General features: G+C 33.0%; 1 protein-coding gene across 2 annotated transcripts; it reads right to left on the reverse strand.

Moving 5' to 3' along the window:
- Positions 1-1475: 1475 nt before the first annotated feature.
- LOC148600683 (methyltransferase-like protein 27) lies at positions 1476-11284 on the reverse strand. 2 transcript variants are annotated; one of them, XM_088555161.1, is made up of 6 exons: positions 11204-11284; positions 6162-6258; positions 3685-3812; positions 3076-3214; positions 2294-2386; positions 1476-1737 (listed from the first exon to the last, which is right to left on the reverse strand). In XM_088555161.1, the coding sequence occupies exons 2-6, from the start codon at positions 6256-6258 to the stop codon at positions 1556-1558; spliced, it is 639 nt and encodes a 212-aa protein (XP_088411287.1). In that variant the 5' UTR covers positions 11204-11284; the 3' UTR covers positions 1476-1555. The 2 variants fall into 2 exon arrangements, with proteins under 2 accessions (XP_088411287.1, XP_088411288.1); XM_088555162.1 differs by lacking the exon at positions 11204-11284 and adding an exon at positions 8618-8665.
- Positions 11285-13275: the final 1991 nt, after the last annotated feature.

Consider the following 13275-nt stretch of genomic DNA (forward strand, 5'->3'; position numbering starts at 1 on the left):
AAGTTCTCAAATTCCTTAATACGGATGGGATCCATTTGGCATAGGGGAACAACACAACAGACATCAACAATCGAGGAATTCTCCATATAGCGATAACTTCCTGTAAAGGCAAGTTACACTATCGTCAACAAATACAATCTACGACCTCGGACCATTGTCCGGAACACGATAACTTCCTGTTAAGGCAAGTTATACTAACGTCAATAATTCACAATAACCTCGGACCATTGTCCGGAACCTCGGAACATATTGTTCGGAATACAAATACTTCCTGTTAAGGCAACTATACGTCAAAACGTCAAACAAACATCATCAACAACAACGAGTTAACTTCCAGTTACGGCAAATTACAACTCTCAAAAATAATATTCCTCTTGCATCACTTGTCTCGAAAAACACAACCCTTAACCACATAAAAAAAATTCGAATCTTACATTCAGTCTGCAACCGTATATTACTAAACATCAAATCTCCAATCTTCCCTTCGTTCCTTTTCTTCTTTTTTTTTAACTGAAAATCAAAGCCCTTATATACTGTTCAACACCAATTTTACACCAACTATGCACCAACTATTTTAATTATCACATCTTACATAACTGATCTAAATTAAGCATCAATTCAACACCAACTGAGCACCAATTTCCAAGAAATCAAACACTTTGACAACTACTTAAAACAACATCCTAAATGGGTAACATGATACTGTACTTTATCACCTGTCCTATAGAAAACCACTTAAAATCACAATAAAGATAAACTTCTGGATATAACACTAACGGTACAATGACTAAAAATATGCTTATCTAGACATGCAACTAATTATCATGAAAATATACACCTCTACACAATATTTGATAATGAAATGTGTACCAATAACGGATAATGACATGTAAACCAAAAATGGATAATGACACCTGTCCTTATAATGCATAATGACATGTGTACCTCTTATGGATAGACATGAATACCAATATTTAATAATGACATGTTTACCAATAAACATTATGGATAATGATAAGTGTTCGAATGATAGATAGTAACATGTGTGCCAAAAATCATTAAGAATAATGATATGTGTTCGAATGATGGATAATGACATGTGTACCTCTGATGAATGACACGAATACCAATATTTAACGATGACATGTGTACCAATAATCATCATGGATAATGATATGTGTACGAATGATGGATAATGACATGTGTTAATTCAATGTGAGAAAAAATTAGGAGACTATTCCGTTTATCAGTAATAGTAACTTTAAAAGGAAATTCTGACAGGCAAACCGGATGCATTCATATTCTTGTTTTCGAGGAGTTAGGATAACAAGGCTCAAGGTCACCGTTCAAGATCAAGGACATTTTTTGGGAATACCATATGTGTGAATGGCGAAAACCTTAATTTTTATTTATGTTTAACTACAACACAGTTTCACCTCCTGTCTGATTCTATAGAGATTGCTACTTAAAGCGAAGATCACAGTGACACGGACCATGAAGAAAACAAATACTCCATTAAAAGGTTTAATGGCAAATTAAAAGTATATTATCTGTATTAGAGAACACGATAAACAATAATTACTCCATCGACGTTCTTCAAATAACCATTGTAAGTTGTCACTTCTTCCTTTCTCCACTTCCCATCTCGTTCCATTTGATCACACAATGGGAAAAATTTAGCGTACTCCAGAGCCTCTCTCAAATGCTCGATTCGGCAACTCAAACAAATGATTCCACCTGATAAAAATGATTTAAAATATGAGTTATGAACTCATAGGTAAAACTCTTCGAACATACATGTACATGTACAATATATATGGTTAGGTTTTGTCTTGTTGTATTGAAAACTACAATGTACATGTACTTCCTTTATATATTTCTCAAAACAAATAAGTCTATCAATAATTATTTCATTCAGAAGGAAAGAAACAAATGAAATACGAACTTTGATAAATATCAATCCTAGGAATATTGTCTTCAGTAAAAAAAAATTGGAAGATACTGTTCGAGGACAGTTTGGTCATTGTGTCATGATAATGGTTCCATTAAAGTAAAAACCCGGAACAGTATCGTATAAAATAGTAGTGCATCAAAGTCTTCCGAACACTCGATGTTTAAAAGGGTTTTTTTTTGTTTGTGTTACAAAGTACTTTCTAGAGCGTCACTATGACATCGACAGGATGTTGAAGGTATCAGAATTCACAAAAATACATTCTTTAAATAGTTTGTTTATCATTACTATAATGAAAAAGCACCAGTAGTTATTTTACGTGACGGATATAGAACAAATTACCTGACTTAGTAATTCTGACCATCTCAAGTATGACGTCATAGGGCAAATGTCCTGGATTAAAACAGCCGCTAGAGGTAACAACGTCATATGAATCTTAAAAAAAATACAGAGATAGTTGAATCCAAAATTGAAAATGTTCCACGCAAACATTGTACGTGACTTTGTATTAGTTTTAACCCAGGAAAGATGAATTCCTAATAACGAATTGAACCTATGACCTTAGAACCACTGAGAGTCTGATTCCAGAGTGGCATGAAGTGATCTTCTCCATACTTGGTGCTTGATATATTGGAGAACTCGTCCACAGTCTATTACGACCATTGCGGTCACTCAACTTATGATAAAAATAACGATAAGGTCTTTCCATCTTATACAATGTAACTTCGTTCCCTTAAAGGTTGCTCTTTCCCCATTTTGCAACGTTATGTAATAATGCAGTTGCTATTGATAACCTTGCCAATTGCAAGTTTATCAAACTCTCACTTTCAGGGTGATAGAGAAATATGGAGACATGGGTGGATGGGGTTACCCGTTATCAGTAACTCATCGAACTTCGGTTAACTTAATGATTTTATCGAAACGTTCACATAATATTATGAATATGGGGACATGGCGTTATCCATCTTTTATCCCTTACTTCTATACAACTAAGTGGAATTCAATGAAATGAAAAGAAAATAATTTTTAATCAGATCAGTTACAGAAAGTCAATTACATTATTGATACATAATCTAGATTTCTTTGAAAATTCCTTAACTCTGTGGACGAATAAGATATCTTACCACTTTTGAATAAATCTGATGGTTCTGATGTGAAGAAATTGCAGTAAAACTTGCGATATGCCCCTTTTCTCTTTGCTACATCAAGCATGCCCTGAGATGGGTCCAACGCATCTATGGTTTTAAATCCTTCTCGATACAGCTGTAAAAAAATGTTTAGATCGATTGATTGGTTGGAATCGATTAAGCGTTCAGTTTAGTTCATGTTTTTTAATCTAAAAATAAATTTATTGATATTCCTTTGAAAAATCAAAATAAAACGCAATCACCAGAACTGTATGTCGATTTCGTTCTTAACCTCGTCTGTGATACTTCAGAATCCACTGGAAATACTTGTGTCAATCATTTGTTGAACAAAATGGCAATGCTAACAGAACATGTTTGAAATAGAGACGCAGTCTATGTGTTTCACGAAATTACTGCATCTGTGAACAAATATAAAGAAACAAGTCCTATTAGAAACAAAATAAATCATAGAAACTCTGTTTTCACATTGTTTTACATGTATCACGAGCTGGCTATTTTTATCGATATTTGATCGGGGTGAAATAATGCGACGTAATATCATGATTCTCTCACACGGTTTACAAAATAAAACTTGATAGTACCAACCTGTTCTCCTAATAATCCAGTTCCTGCTCCTACATCTAGAATAGCTGTACTCTCTCTGTTATCTTTGATATAGGAGCAGATTGCTTCACGGCATCTTCTTGGACTTGTAAACTCTAAACTCTCCAAGTCTACAATGAAAAACGTCGGATCTAAATTAGGTAAAGGAGCGTTGACTTTTTAGCGTAGAACACCTTACAGTTAGGTCATTAATTATTCATTGAAAAAAAAGAATTAAGGAGGTAGACAGTCTAAATCTATTTACCTTCTTTTTTAGATTCCAAAATCTGCAAATAGTTCCATGAAATAGTTGGTTTCCAAATTATGGTGAAAAACAAATTTGTTGTCAGCAATATGAGAAAAAAATGTTCGTTTAAATTTCAGCCTTTTATAGCTTTAACCGTATTTTTGAAGAAAAACATTCAACTTGTCACGACGAAAAATAATTGATTTTCGCTTACAAGGGCGACAAAAGTTTGTCTTGAAAAAAAATCCATAGCTCCCTCTCAAATCAAGAGAAAATCAAATGGCTGTTACCTAATAACATAGTTTTGTTATTTGATTATCCTGTTTATTTTATAGATTTTCGATCATATATCAGTCACAAATCGAATGGTAATTGATTGATCAGCCTTCTTCGTCGATCATATATCAGTCAAAAATCGAAAGGTAATCGATAGATTAGCTTTCTTCGTCGATCATTTATAAGTCACAAATGGAAAGGTAATCAGTTGATTACCTTTCTTCGTCGATCATTCATCAGTCACAAATGGAAAATTAATCGATTGATTACATTTCTTTGTCGATCATTTATCGGTCACAAATCGAATGATAATCGATTGATTAACCTTCTTTGTCGATCATTTATCAGTCAAAAATCGAAAGGTAATCGATTGATTAGCGTTCTTCGTCGATTTTATTTCAGTCACTAATCGAATGGTAATCGATCGGATAGCCTTTTTCACCGAATACTTATTGACCAAATTCTTTAGAAAAAATGACAAGTAAAAGCTGATACAAAATGTACATTTAAATTATTTGTGATTGGTTACAACATTTTCTTGCTTTAAAAGGTAATGCATAATAATCAATTTGACGAATGTCTAACACTACATTTTTGTCCATTTCAGTATAATTTTATCCACAACATTAATTTATTTCAAAGATTATTTTAAACCATCCACTATTTGATCAAATTTCGAAAGGAAATTTCTATTTCAAACTCTTAGAGGAATTTGACCGACAGAAGTTCGATTTACAGAGTTCATAAATTTATTTTTCCTACGAGAATTTTGCACTGAACGTTTTGTTTATCCGCCATCTTGTTTCTATGCATATTTTGAAATGTTCCCTACTATCTCACAATTGAAGAGCTGAAATACAATGATTTCCCGCCATATTTCTGCTCTTTACCTTCAGTTAAAGAAAAAACCAGAAGTTCCGAATGAAACTGCTACAACTGGTACTTAATATGAGACCTACCATATAAAGTATTGAATTAGCTGAGAACCAGAAATATGGCGGGAAATCATGGTATTTCAGCTCTTCAATTGTGAGATAATAGGGAACATTTCAAAATATCCATAGAAACAAGATTGCGGATAAACAATACGTTCAGTGCAAAATTCTCGCAGGAAAAATAAATTTTGAATTTTTTCAATCTCGGAGGTAAGAACGAGAAATAATTGTATGAGAATTGTAGTACAGAACGACATAAATAAAATGGCAAGTTTTTTGGGTAATAAAAAAAATAATCTAAAAAAAACTGTAAACTGGCTAAGGTGAATTCGAGTATAGTTATGTCTGTTTTTTTTTCAAATATATTTTATATTCTGCGACCGGTATGATATCAGTGAAGTAAAATGAATAACTCCCACAAGAAAACTCTTGCAAGATTAGAGGAGAAAGTCCAAGAGTGAAAAAAAAAGAATTTATTTCACATGTGAATTCATTCTGCCATTCCACGGTCATGTTTTTCTTTGTACACATAGTTCTTTCAGTTTATAAATCTTGGTGATTCCGTTTTTGGCTGTATTTTCTTTTCTGTTGAGAATACGAAGTCTGGTAAATATAAACCAAATAAAAAAAACAAAGTCGGGCTTCATGACAAAACTAGGTTACTTCAAATAATTTGAACATCTATAAATATTAAAACAGGATTAGAGAGCATGTTATGGTGTTCGGTTTTGTGGGCATGCGTTAAGCTTCTGGAACAGAGTTATCATATGTTGCTACAAGATTGAAGTCATCAGTACAGAGGTTTTATGGTCGTCATATTGATATTGTTGATCGTAACGCTGTATCCATCTGCACCATGCTAACTAATTTGTTCAACGTGTCAATTTTCTTTTCCTCTTTTATCTACTTCGGACTAGATTGGACTTATTTTTATATGAGCGAGCAACTCGGTTTTTCTAGAAATTTAAAGCAGAGGATTTAAGTACAGGATTGTGTACGTTTATCATTTCCAATGGACTTACCTTTGTCGTATTCAACGCTCCATTTTTCATACACTTCTTTTTTCTGTTCAGAACTAAGGCTGGTGTCGTTTAGATCTCTAACAATATCTGAAGACATCTGAATATAAACGTGGAAAATACTAGTTATTTTATGTACACATGATATACATGTACACAGACACATGTGTCTATTACCACTATAAAAAATTAAATGCCTCCAAAGGATGTTACATGGTAAGAAGTCCTATTGGAGGCTTCCAAGTGCCTGAAAGTTCAACTGCATAGGGACAAATAATTTTTTGATTGGCTGGTTGATTGATTGATTGACTGATTGTTTCGTTTGTTAGCAGCAGTATTTCAGCTATAAGCGGGCGATGAACACGAAATGAATGATAAAATGAATATGAAATGGTGAGGAAAGGGGATTGGACACACGGATATTAGGGTTAAAGATTATTGATTGCCACTGAAAATAGGGAGAGCTAAGTACATGTAGGATCGAACATTTAAACCTCCTGCGTTGAAACCAAGGTTCATACTCCTGTCGAATAGCAGGGCACTTCAACGTGCGAGGAACGTGGCATTTTTCCCAACACGGTGCACCACTATGGATTGCGGACAAGTTTTTCGTATTATTGCCCGAAGACCCCAACATGAACCATACCAGGGGTACCCCATTTCACTACCTATAGCACACAACCCACTTGCTCTGTGGGCAGAGTGCCCTAGCCCCTGACCAGGGTTTTGAGAGTTATTTAATGTCTTGTCCATGTTATCAGAATTTAGTTCTTAGGCCAACTGCTATGGTTTCATGCAAATAATAAAAACACTACAAAAAACATTTGTTCTTTAATGTGGTGCGTTGGATCTACGTGAAATTCTCAGGGAAGAAATATCCCATCTTATCGAAGAGCCTACGAAGTCTTGTAATATTCTTCTTTCTGTTACGGCTTGTGAATTATGGCGAAAACTAAAATAAAACAAAAACAACACAAAACTAAACAAAACAAAACAAACAAAAACATAAACAAACAAAAAGACCCATTTTGTATACGTTTCCTAACGGCGGCAACTTTAAGGAGTTAGACCTAGGGCAAGGGACACATATCTCAAATCAGTTTGTATCATATTCAGTATCACCAAAGCCTATAAAGCTTTGATTTGAAGAAAAAAATGAAATCAGTCCAAGTTACTTTGATGCTTACACGAGATTGATGTAATATACTGAATACAAACGTTTCAATGATGTGTAAGAGTAGTGTCCCTTACTCGAGGTATACCTCCCTAAATGACAAATAAAAAATCTAAACGAAAATCCTCAAAACTTTCATTGAATTCTTTTCAGTAGTTCCAGGAGAGAAAAAATAATAACAGGCGACGGACGTCAAGTGAATGCAATAGCTCAAGTGGCTCCATTCTATCATGATAAAATGGTAAAATGCAAATTAACGATCTGATTTTAAAACATTCTGCAAGATGGCGAATATAGGGTCTCCGGTACGCGAATTCAATCAAATCCCAACGCTTTCATGACGTCTCAATAGAACATGCAAAAAGTCAGACCAATAATGATTTGATCAACTATGCTACTACAAAGCTCCACTAAAAGTATCTTGAATGTATTTTTTTTCAAATCCGTAAACAACAATCGGAACTACTCAGCCATTTCCGCTACACTAAAAAAATAACGTTTTTTTCTTTTGTGTAACTAGAAAGGCTGAGGAATTCCGATTGACTTAAATAATTGATCATTTACTTTGATTGACTGATCAAAGTCGTGCTTCAAATTTCTCCAAATTACGTGAAAAAGCGAGGTCTTCTGTTTTCTAAATAACTTCACGAGTTCTTGGGCTAATTGGGAATTACTTTGAACTTGATAATGTTTATATTAGGTTGTTTCATGTACCTGAACAACCAATAATGTACCGCTTCTCGTCTTGAAGTAATATCCATGCGACCCGCTTTAAATCACGGTGGAATCAGGAATTGTGAACTGGCGAACGAATCATTAATGCAATTTTGCTGGAATTTTATCTGTGCAATAAGTCATTTTAATTTTTGCTAAACAAAATGAAATAATTAAATTGAGGGATGCAAAATGCCTCAGCGAATGTTATGCTTATCTGGACTAACTTAGGTTCTCAGGAAGATTACCAGATAACACAGTGTAAAGTTACTATGGCAGCAACCGTCTGAATTTTTTTTATGTTCGGAGACGTATTATTACTGTTCTTGAAGCCTTCAAATTCGATATCCTTTCTTTGTCTAGTATAAAACCGTAAACCAGTTTCCACCAGATTTGACATAAATGGCGAATATGAAAGTCGTCTTAACATCCCATAGATGATGTGTAAACAGTAACGTCCTAGATCTGGACCTAAACAGAAGCTTAATTAACTTAAATTAACGTGTAGTTACTATTTATGGGTATCATGCATGATTATCAAATCTAAATAATTAAAAAAATGAAAACCCACCTTAATATAAATTCAGAAACTGATGAAACGAATCTACTTATAAAACTCTCACCACACGTGTGTAGAACATGAAAAATGTCGATAAATGTAGTCGTCTTGGGGTCAATACTTAGTACTCTAAATGGAAAATTTTTAAAAGATGGTTGTCCCATATTTCGGACATTACTTGAAGTTAAAAAGAGGTGAGGTTTGAAATTATAGAAGTACTGAGCTTTCTAAACAAACTTACAAACTTTTAGCATTAATATTGTAACGGTATTTTAACATCTATTTTTTCTATGTAATATTAATATTATGTTATCATATAATGTATGAGAAAACAAATAAACAAAAAAAGATTTTTGTAAACTTAAAATGTGCGTACACCTTCATGAAATTATAAGTAATCATTTAAGACTGCAAGATTTAGCATGTCTTATGCTTTGACTATAGCCAGCACTCCACAGTTTAGTTTAGTTTCCCACTTTTGGCTAGGGATGAAAAATGACATAAATGGAAACCGGTGGTTGCTATAGTGATTAAAAATGAAGAATCTATTGTTGATCAAACATTTTCTGAAAAAAGGGGACTTTTGGCAGTATTTTGCAATGTTTTATATATTTTCAATGTTGAAGGGGCTTTTTTTCAATGACAATTTGACTTCATTGTGAAAGTGAAAGTAAGTCAATTTTTCACCATGCTAAATTTAATAAGTGGATTACAAGGTGAAATAGCTCAAAATCTAACCGGCGATGCCCATATGAGGAAGGGGTTTTCGAAGGAAAAAGTTTGAACAGTTTCAGGGGATGAAATAAAAATTGCAGATATTTTGCGGGAAATTTGATATTTTTAAACCTGATTTTATGAACTTTTTTGCAAATTTTCGCATATTTTTGCATGGTTTCTATGGTAACCCTATATGCTGTGGGTAATTTTTTTCCAGAACATTTTTACTGCATCCTGAAGGCCTTGGCTAGAGCTATTTCTAGATATATAGATTTACAGATGCTTGACATTTTTTTAAAGTGATAAATGTTACAAAGCATCAGATTACAAGACCAAAATTAGGCAGTTCTACAATACTGTGGAGTGCTGGCTTAAAGGGAGCTGCCTATACCCCTACACATTTAAAAAATTGCTTTACTTCTTAGAAACTAGTGTTTTTATGCTATGCTTTGATACAAGGGTTAAAAAAATGTAACTTATGGTATGGACCTATGTTGTTGTTAGCTAAGAAGTCCCTAGCAACCAATTATGCAGATTTTTTGCAAAGTTAACAGAACAATCATTGAACTGATTCATGTTTGAATATGGCTCTTGCCATCACAAAGAATGAAATATATTTTTAAAAGCTAAATATTTGCACAGGTTACATGTAAAATAGTTAACCGGGCAACTTTTAAGTGCACAATAAGCAAAGGTTTAATAACCTTAGACCTGGAGTGGGCTTTTTAGTGTTTGGTTTTCAGTTCATTCAGATTTCTGTGATTTTTCATGCGATGAGCTTCAAATGCACTATTTTGGCATAAAACCGGTGTTAGAAGCTTACAAAACCTCAAATGTAGGGTTTATAAGTATACATAGGTTGTGATTTTGTATGTTTTAAGTGGAAATTTTCATTTAAAAGATGATTATAGCAAAACAGTGAAGTGCATATCTGCACTTAGGTATAAGGAAAGTTCTGCACTAATGAAGAGGAGATAGCCTAGTATGAGAATGCCTCTAAAATTGTTATCAATTGTCCAATTATGATAAATTTGGTATCATTTTACTCGTAAGAAGGTAAGCTTTCAAGAAATAACTAGAAAATTACAATATTTAATATTGCATTCTGCTTAAGCCAGCACTCCACAGTTTAGTTTAGTTTCCCACTTTTGGCTAGGGATGAAAAATGACATAAATGGAAACCGGTGGTTGCTATAGTGATTAAAAATGAAGAATCTATTGTTGATCAAACATTTTCTGAAAAAAGGGGACTTTTGGAAGTATTTTGCAATGTTTTATATATTTTCAATGTTGAAGGGGCTTTTTTTCAATGACAATTTGACTTCATTGTGAAAGTGAAAGTAAGTCAATTTTTCACCATGCTAAATTTAATAAGTGGATTACAAGGTGAAATAGCTCAAAATCTAACCGGCGATGCCCATATGAGGAAGGGGTTTTCGAAGGAAAAAGTTTGAACAGTTTCAGGGGATGAAATAAAAATTGCAGATATTTTGCGGGAAATTTGATATTTTTAAACCTGATTTTATGAACTTTTTTGCAAATTTTCGCATATTTTTGCATGGTTTCTATGGTAACCCTATATGCTGTGGGTAATTTTTTTCCAGAACATTTTTACTGCATCCTGAAGGCCTTGGCTAGAGCTATTTCTAGATATATAGATTTACAGATGCTTGACATTTTTTTAAAGTGATAAATGTTACAAAGCATCAGATTACAAGACCAAAATTAGGCAGTTCTACAATACTGTGGAGTGCTGGCTATACTAGAATTCACCATTTTTAGATTAATTTTTTTATCACTCAAAAATTCCTTTTAAAAACCTGCCATTTTATTTATGTCGTTCTGTACTACAATTATCATACAATTATTTCTCGTTCTTACCTCCGAGATTTAAAAAATTCAAAATTTCTTTTTCCTACGAGAATTATGCACTGAACGTATTGTTTATCCGCCATCTTGTTTCTATGGATATTTTGAAATGTTCCCTATTATCTCACAATTGAATAGCTGAAATACCATGATTTCCCGCCACATTTCTGCTCTTTACCTTTAGTAAAAGAAAAAAAAACAGAAGTTCCGAATGAAAATGCAACATGGGACTTAATATAAGACTTACCATATAAAGTATTGAATTAGCAGGGAACCAGAAATAACACTAACAGTGTATGAAAATTCACCGTGCAGATTTTGAACAATGAAGACTAAAATATTGCTTTTTTTTTGTTAATCTGAATCATTGGCCAAACTGAACCATATCTGGTATTTTAGGGTCATTTTGACAATATATTTAAATAAATAACTGAATATTAAGTCAAATACACTTTAAAAGAATTGATATATCAGATTTAATATCCAATTCTATTCTTTCCATTTTGTAGAAGAGATACTAGGCTTTTAATTTACCAAAATAACAAAAAAGGGGTAATTTTCAGCGATTGGCTTATATAAAAACCACTATTTTGCCAAAAATTCATAATTCAATTTTCGTACAAAAACTCATATTATATGGACTATTTATATGTGAATCATAAAAAAACATTTTTAGAAGAATTCACCGTGTAGTTTTTTAATGATAGTAAGGTAAGGCAGTGAAATATACTTTTTTGTCAATTAATAATTATGGCTAAAATCATGTTAATATTCAATAAGGTTACCAAGTATCAAATTATGATGACTTATATAGATGAAAGAGCATTACCAGGCACAGCTTGAGTCAACTATTGTTGCAAATTAATGTCACACAATATCTATACTTCTGCATGAAGGGACAAACTTATATGCTAAATCTAGTTCAATGTTGAATACAGTCATATGCTGAAAGAGTAATCAAGGTTATAGCGGTAATCAAAAGAATGTAATCCAGGGACAAAACCAGACATGGAAAACAGACATACACAACAAAGAACATAAAGTAACTAAAATCATACATACAAAGTAACAAAAGTAAATGAACAAAGGAAGAAAATGAAAACAGAAAGCATAAAGTCTTATAAAGAATTAAAGAAAATGTATATTTTGTTTAACTCTAAAAGGTTAAGGAGTTACAAAAAAACCTGGCAATATTATTGGTATGCCGTACCGTCTCATAACAGAGATCATTTCATATTTCAATTTTAATATTATATGAAAAGGAATCTTGGTTTGCTGTAAAATGTATCATTTCAAACGTTTTCCCACCTTACAAAAAATTTCCTTAATTCTTCAAAAGAGCAGAGTTACTGGGGCTCGCATCTTTATTGTAGAAGTTGTACCCTTGGTTGGAGTTATTTTCCTTTAACATCAGTTTCACTTTGAAGCTTGCATATTAGGAGTCATTCAAACGCTCTAGTGACTTAAATCCTTTCAATTTGGATTACCTCCCTTACCCCAGGTCTACTACCTTAAACGAAGTCAACGTTTCTATCGTGCATTTATCGTGCGATGAAACGAACGCAAAACGATGTGTAAACGCACTATAAACGATGCATGAACGCTAAAATGGGAAACGTGAACGTTTCAAGGAGTGTATATATATTTTGTACAATCATGTACAATCAATTTACATCTACATTACACAGACAAATATTTTTCACGTGAAATTCATGTGAAATTCACATGAAATTAACATGATTTTCATGAGAAATTCACTAAACACGAATGTCATGTGAACATTTCGCGTGAATTTCACATGAACTCTGTCACTTAGTTAATTTGCTCAATTCAGATAAAAATCATGTGAAATTCACATGAAAATCACATGAAATAATTTTGCCTGTGTAACACAACAGAGACCAGGGAAGCAGAGAAACTACACATTGTTTTCAAACAAAGGAGGAACCTATAAAATAATCAATATTGAAATATATCCTGTTGACACTATGTATTTGTTTATCCGTGAGGGACGGTGCTTAAAGAAGTACAATAATTGTTATTAATGCATTCCTTCTTGTGCCTGATGCAGAAAAACAAAATAA

This window comes from Perna viridis, chromosome 12 (assembly GCF_037379345.1).
Source record: "Perna viridis isolate PV_CMFRI_1.1 ecotype Kerala chromosome 12, ASM3737934v1, whole genome shotgun sequence".
NCBI lineage: Eukaryota > Metazoa > Mollusca > Bivalvia > Mytilida > Mytilidae > Perna > Perna viridis.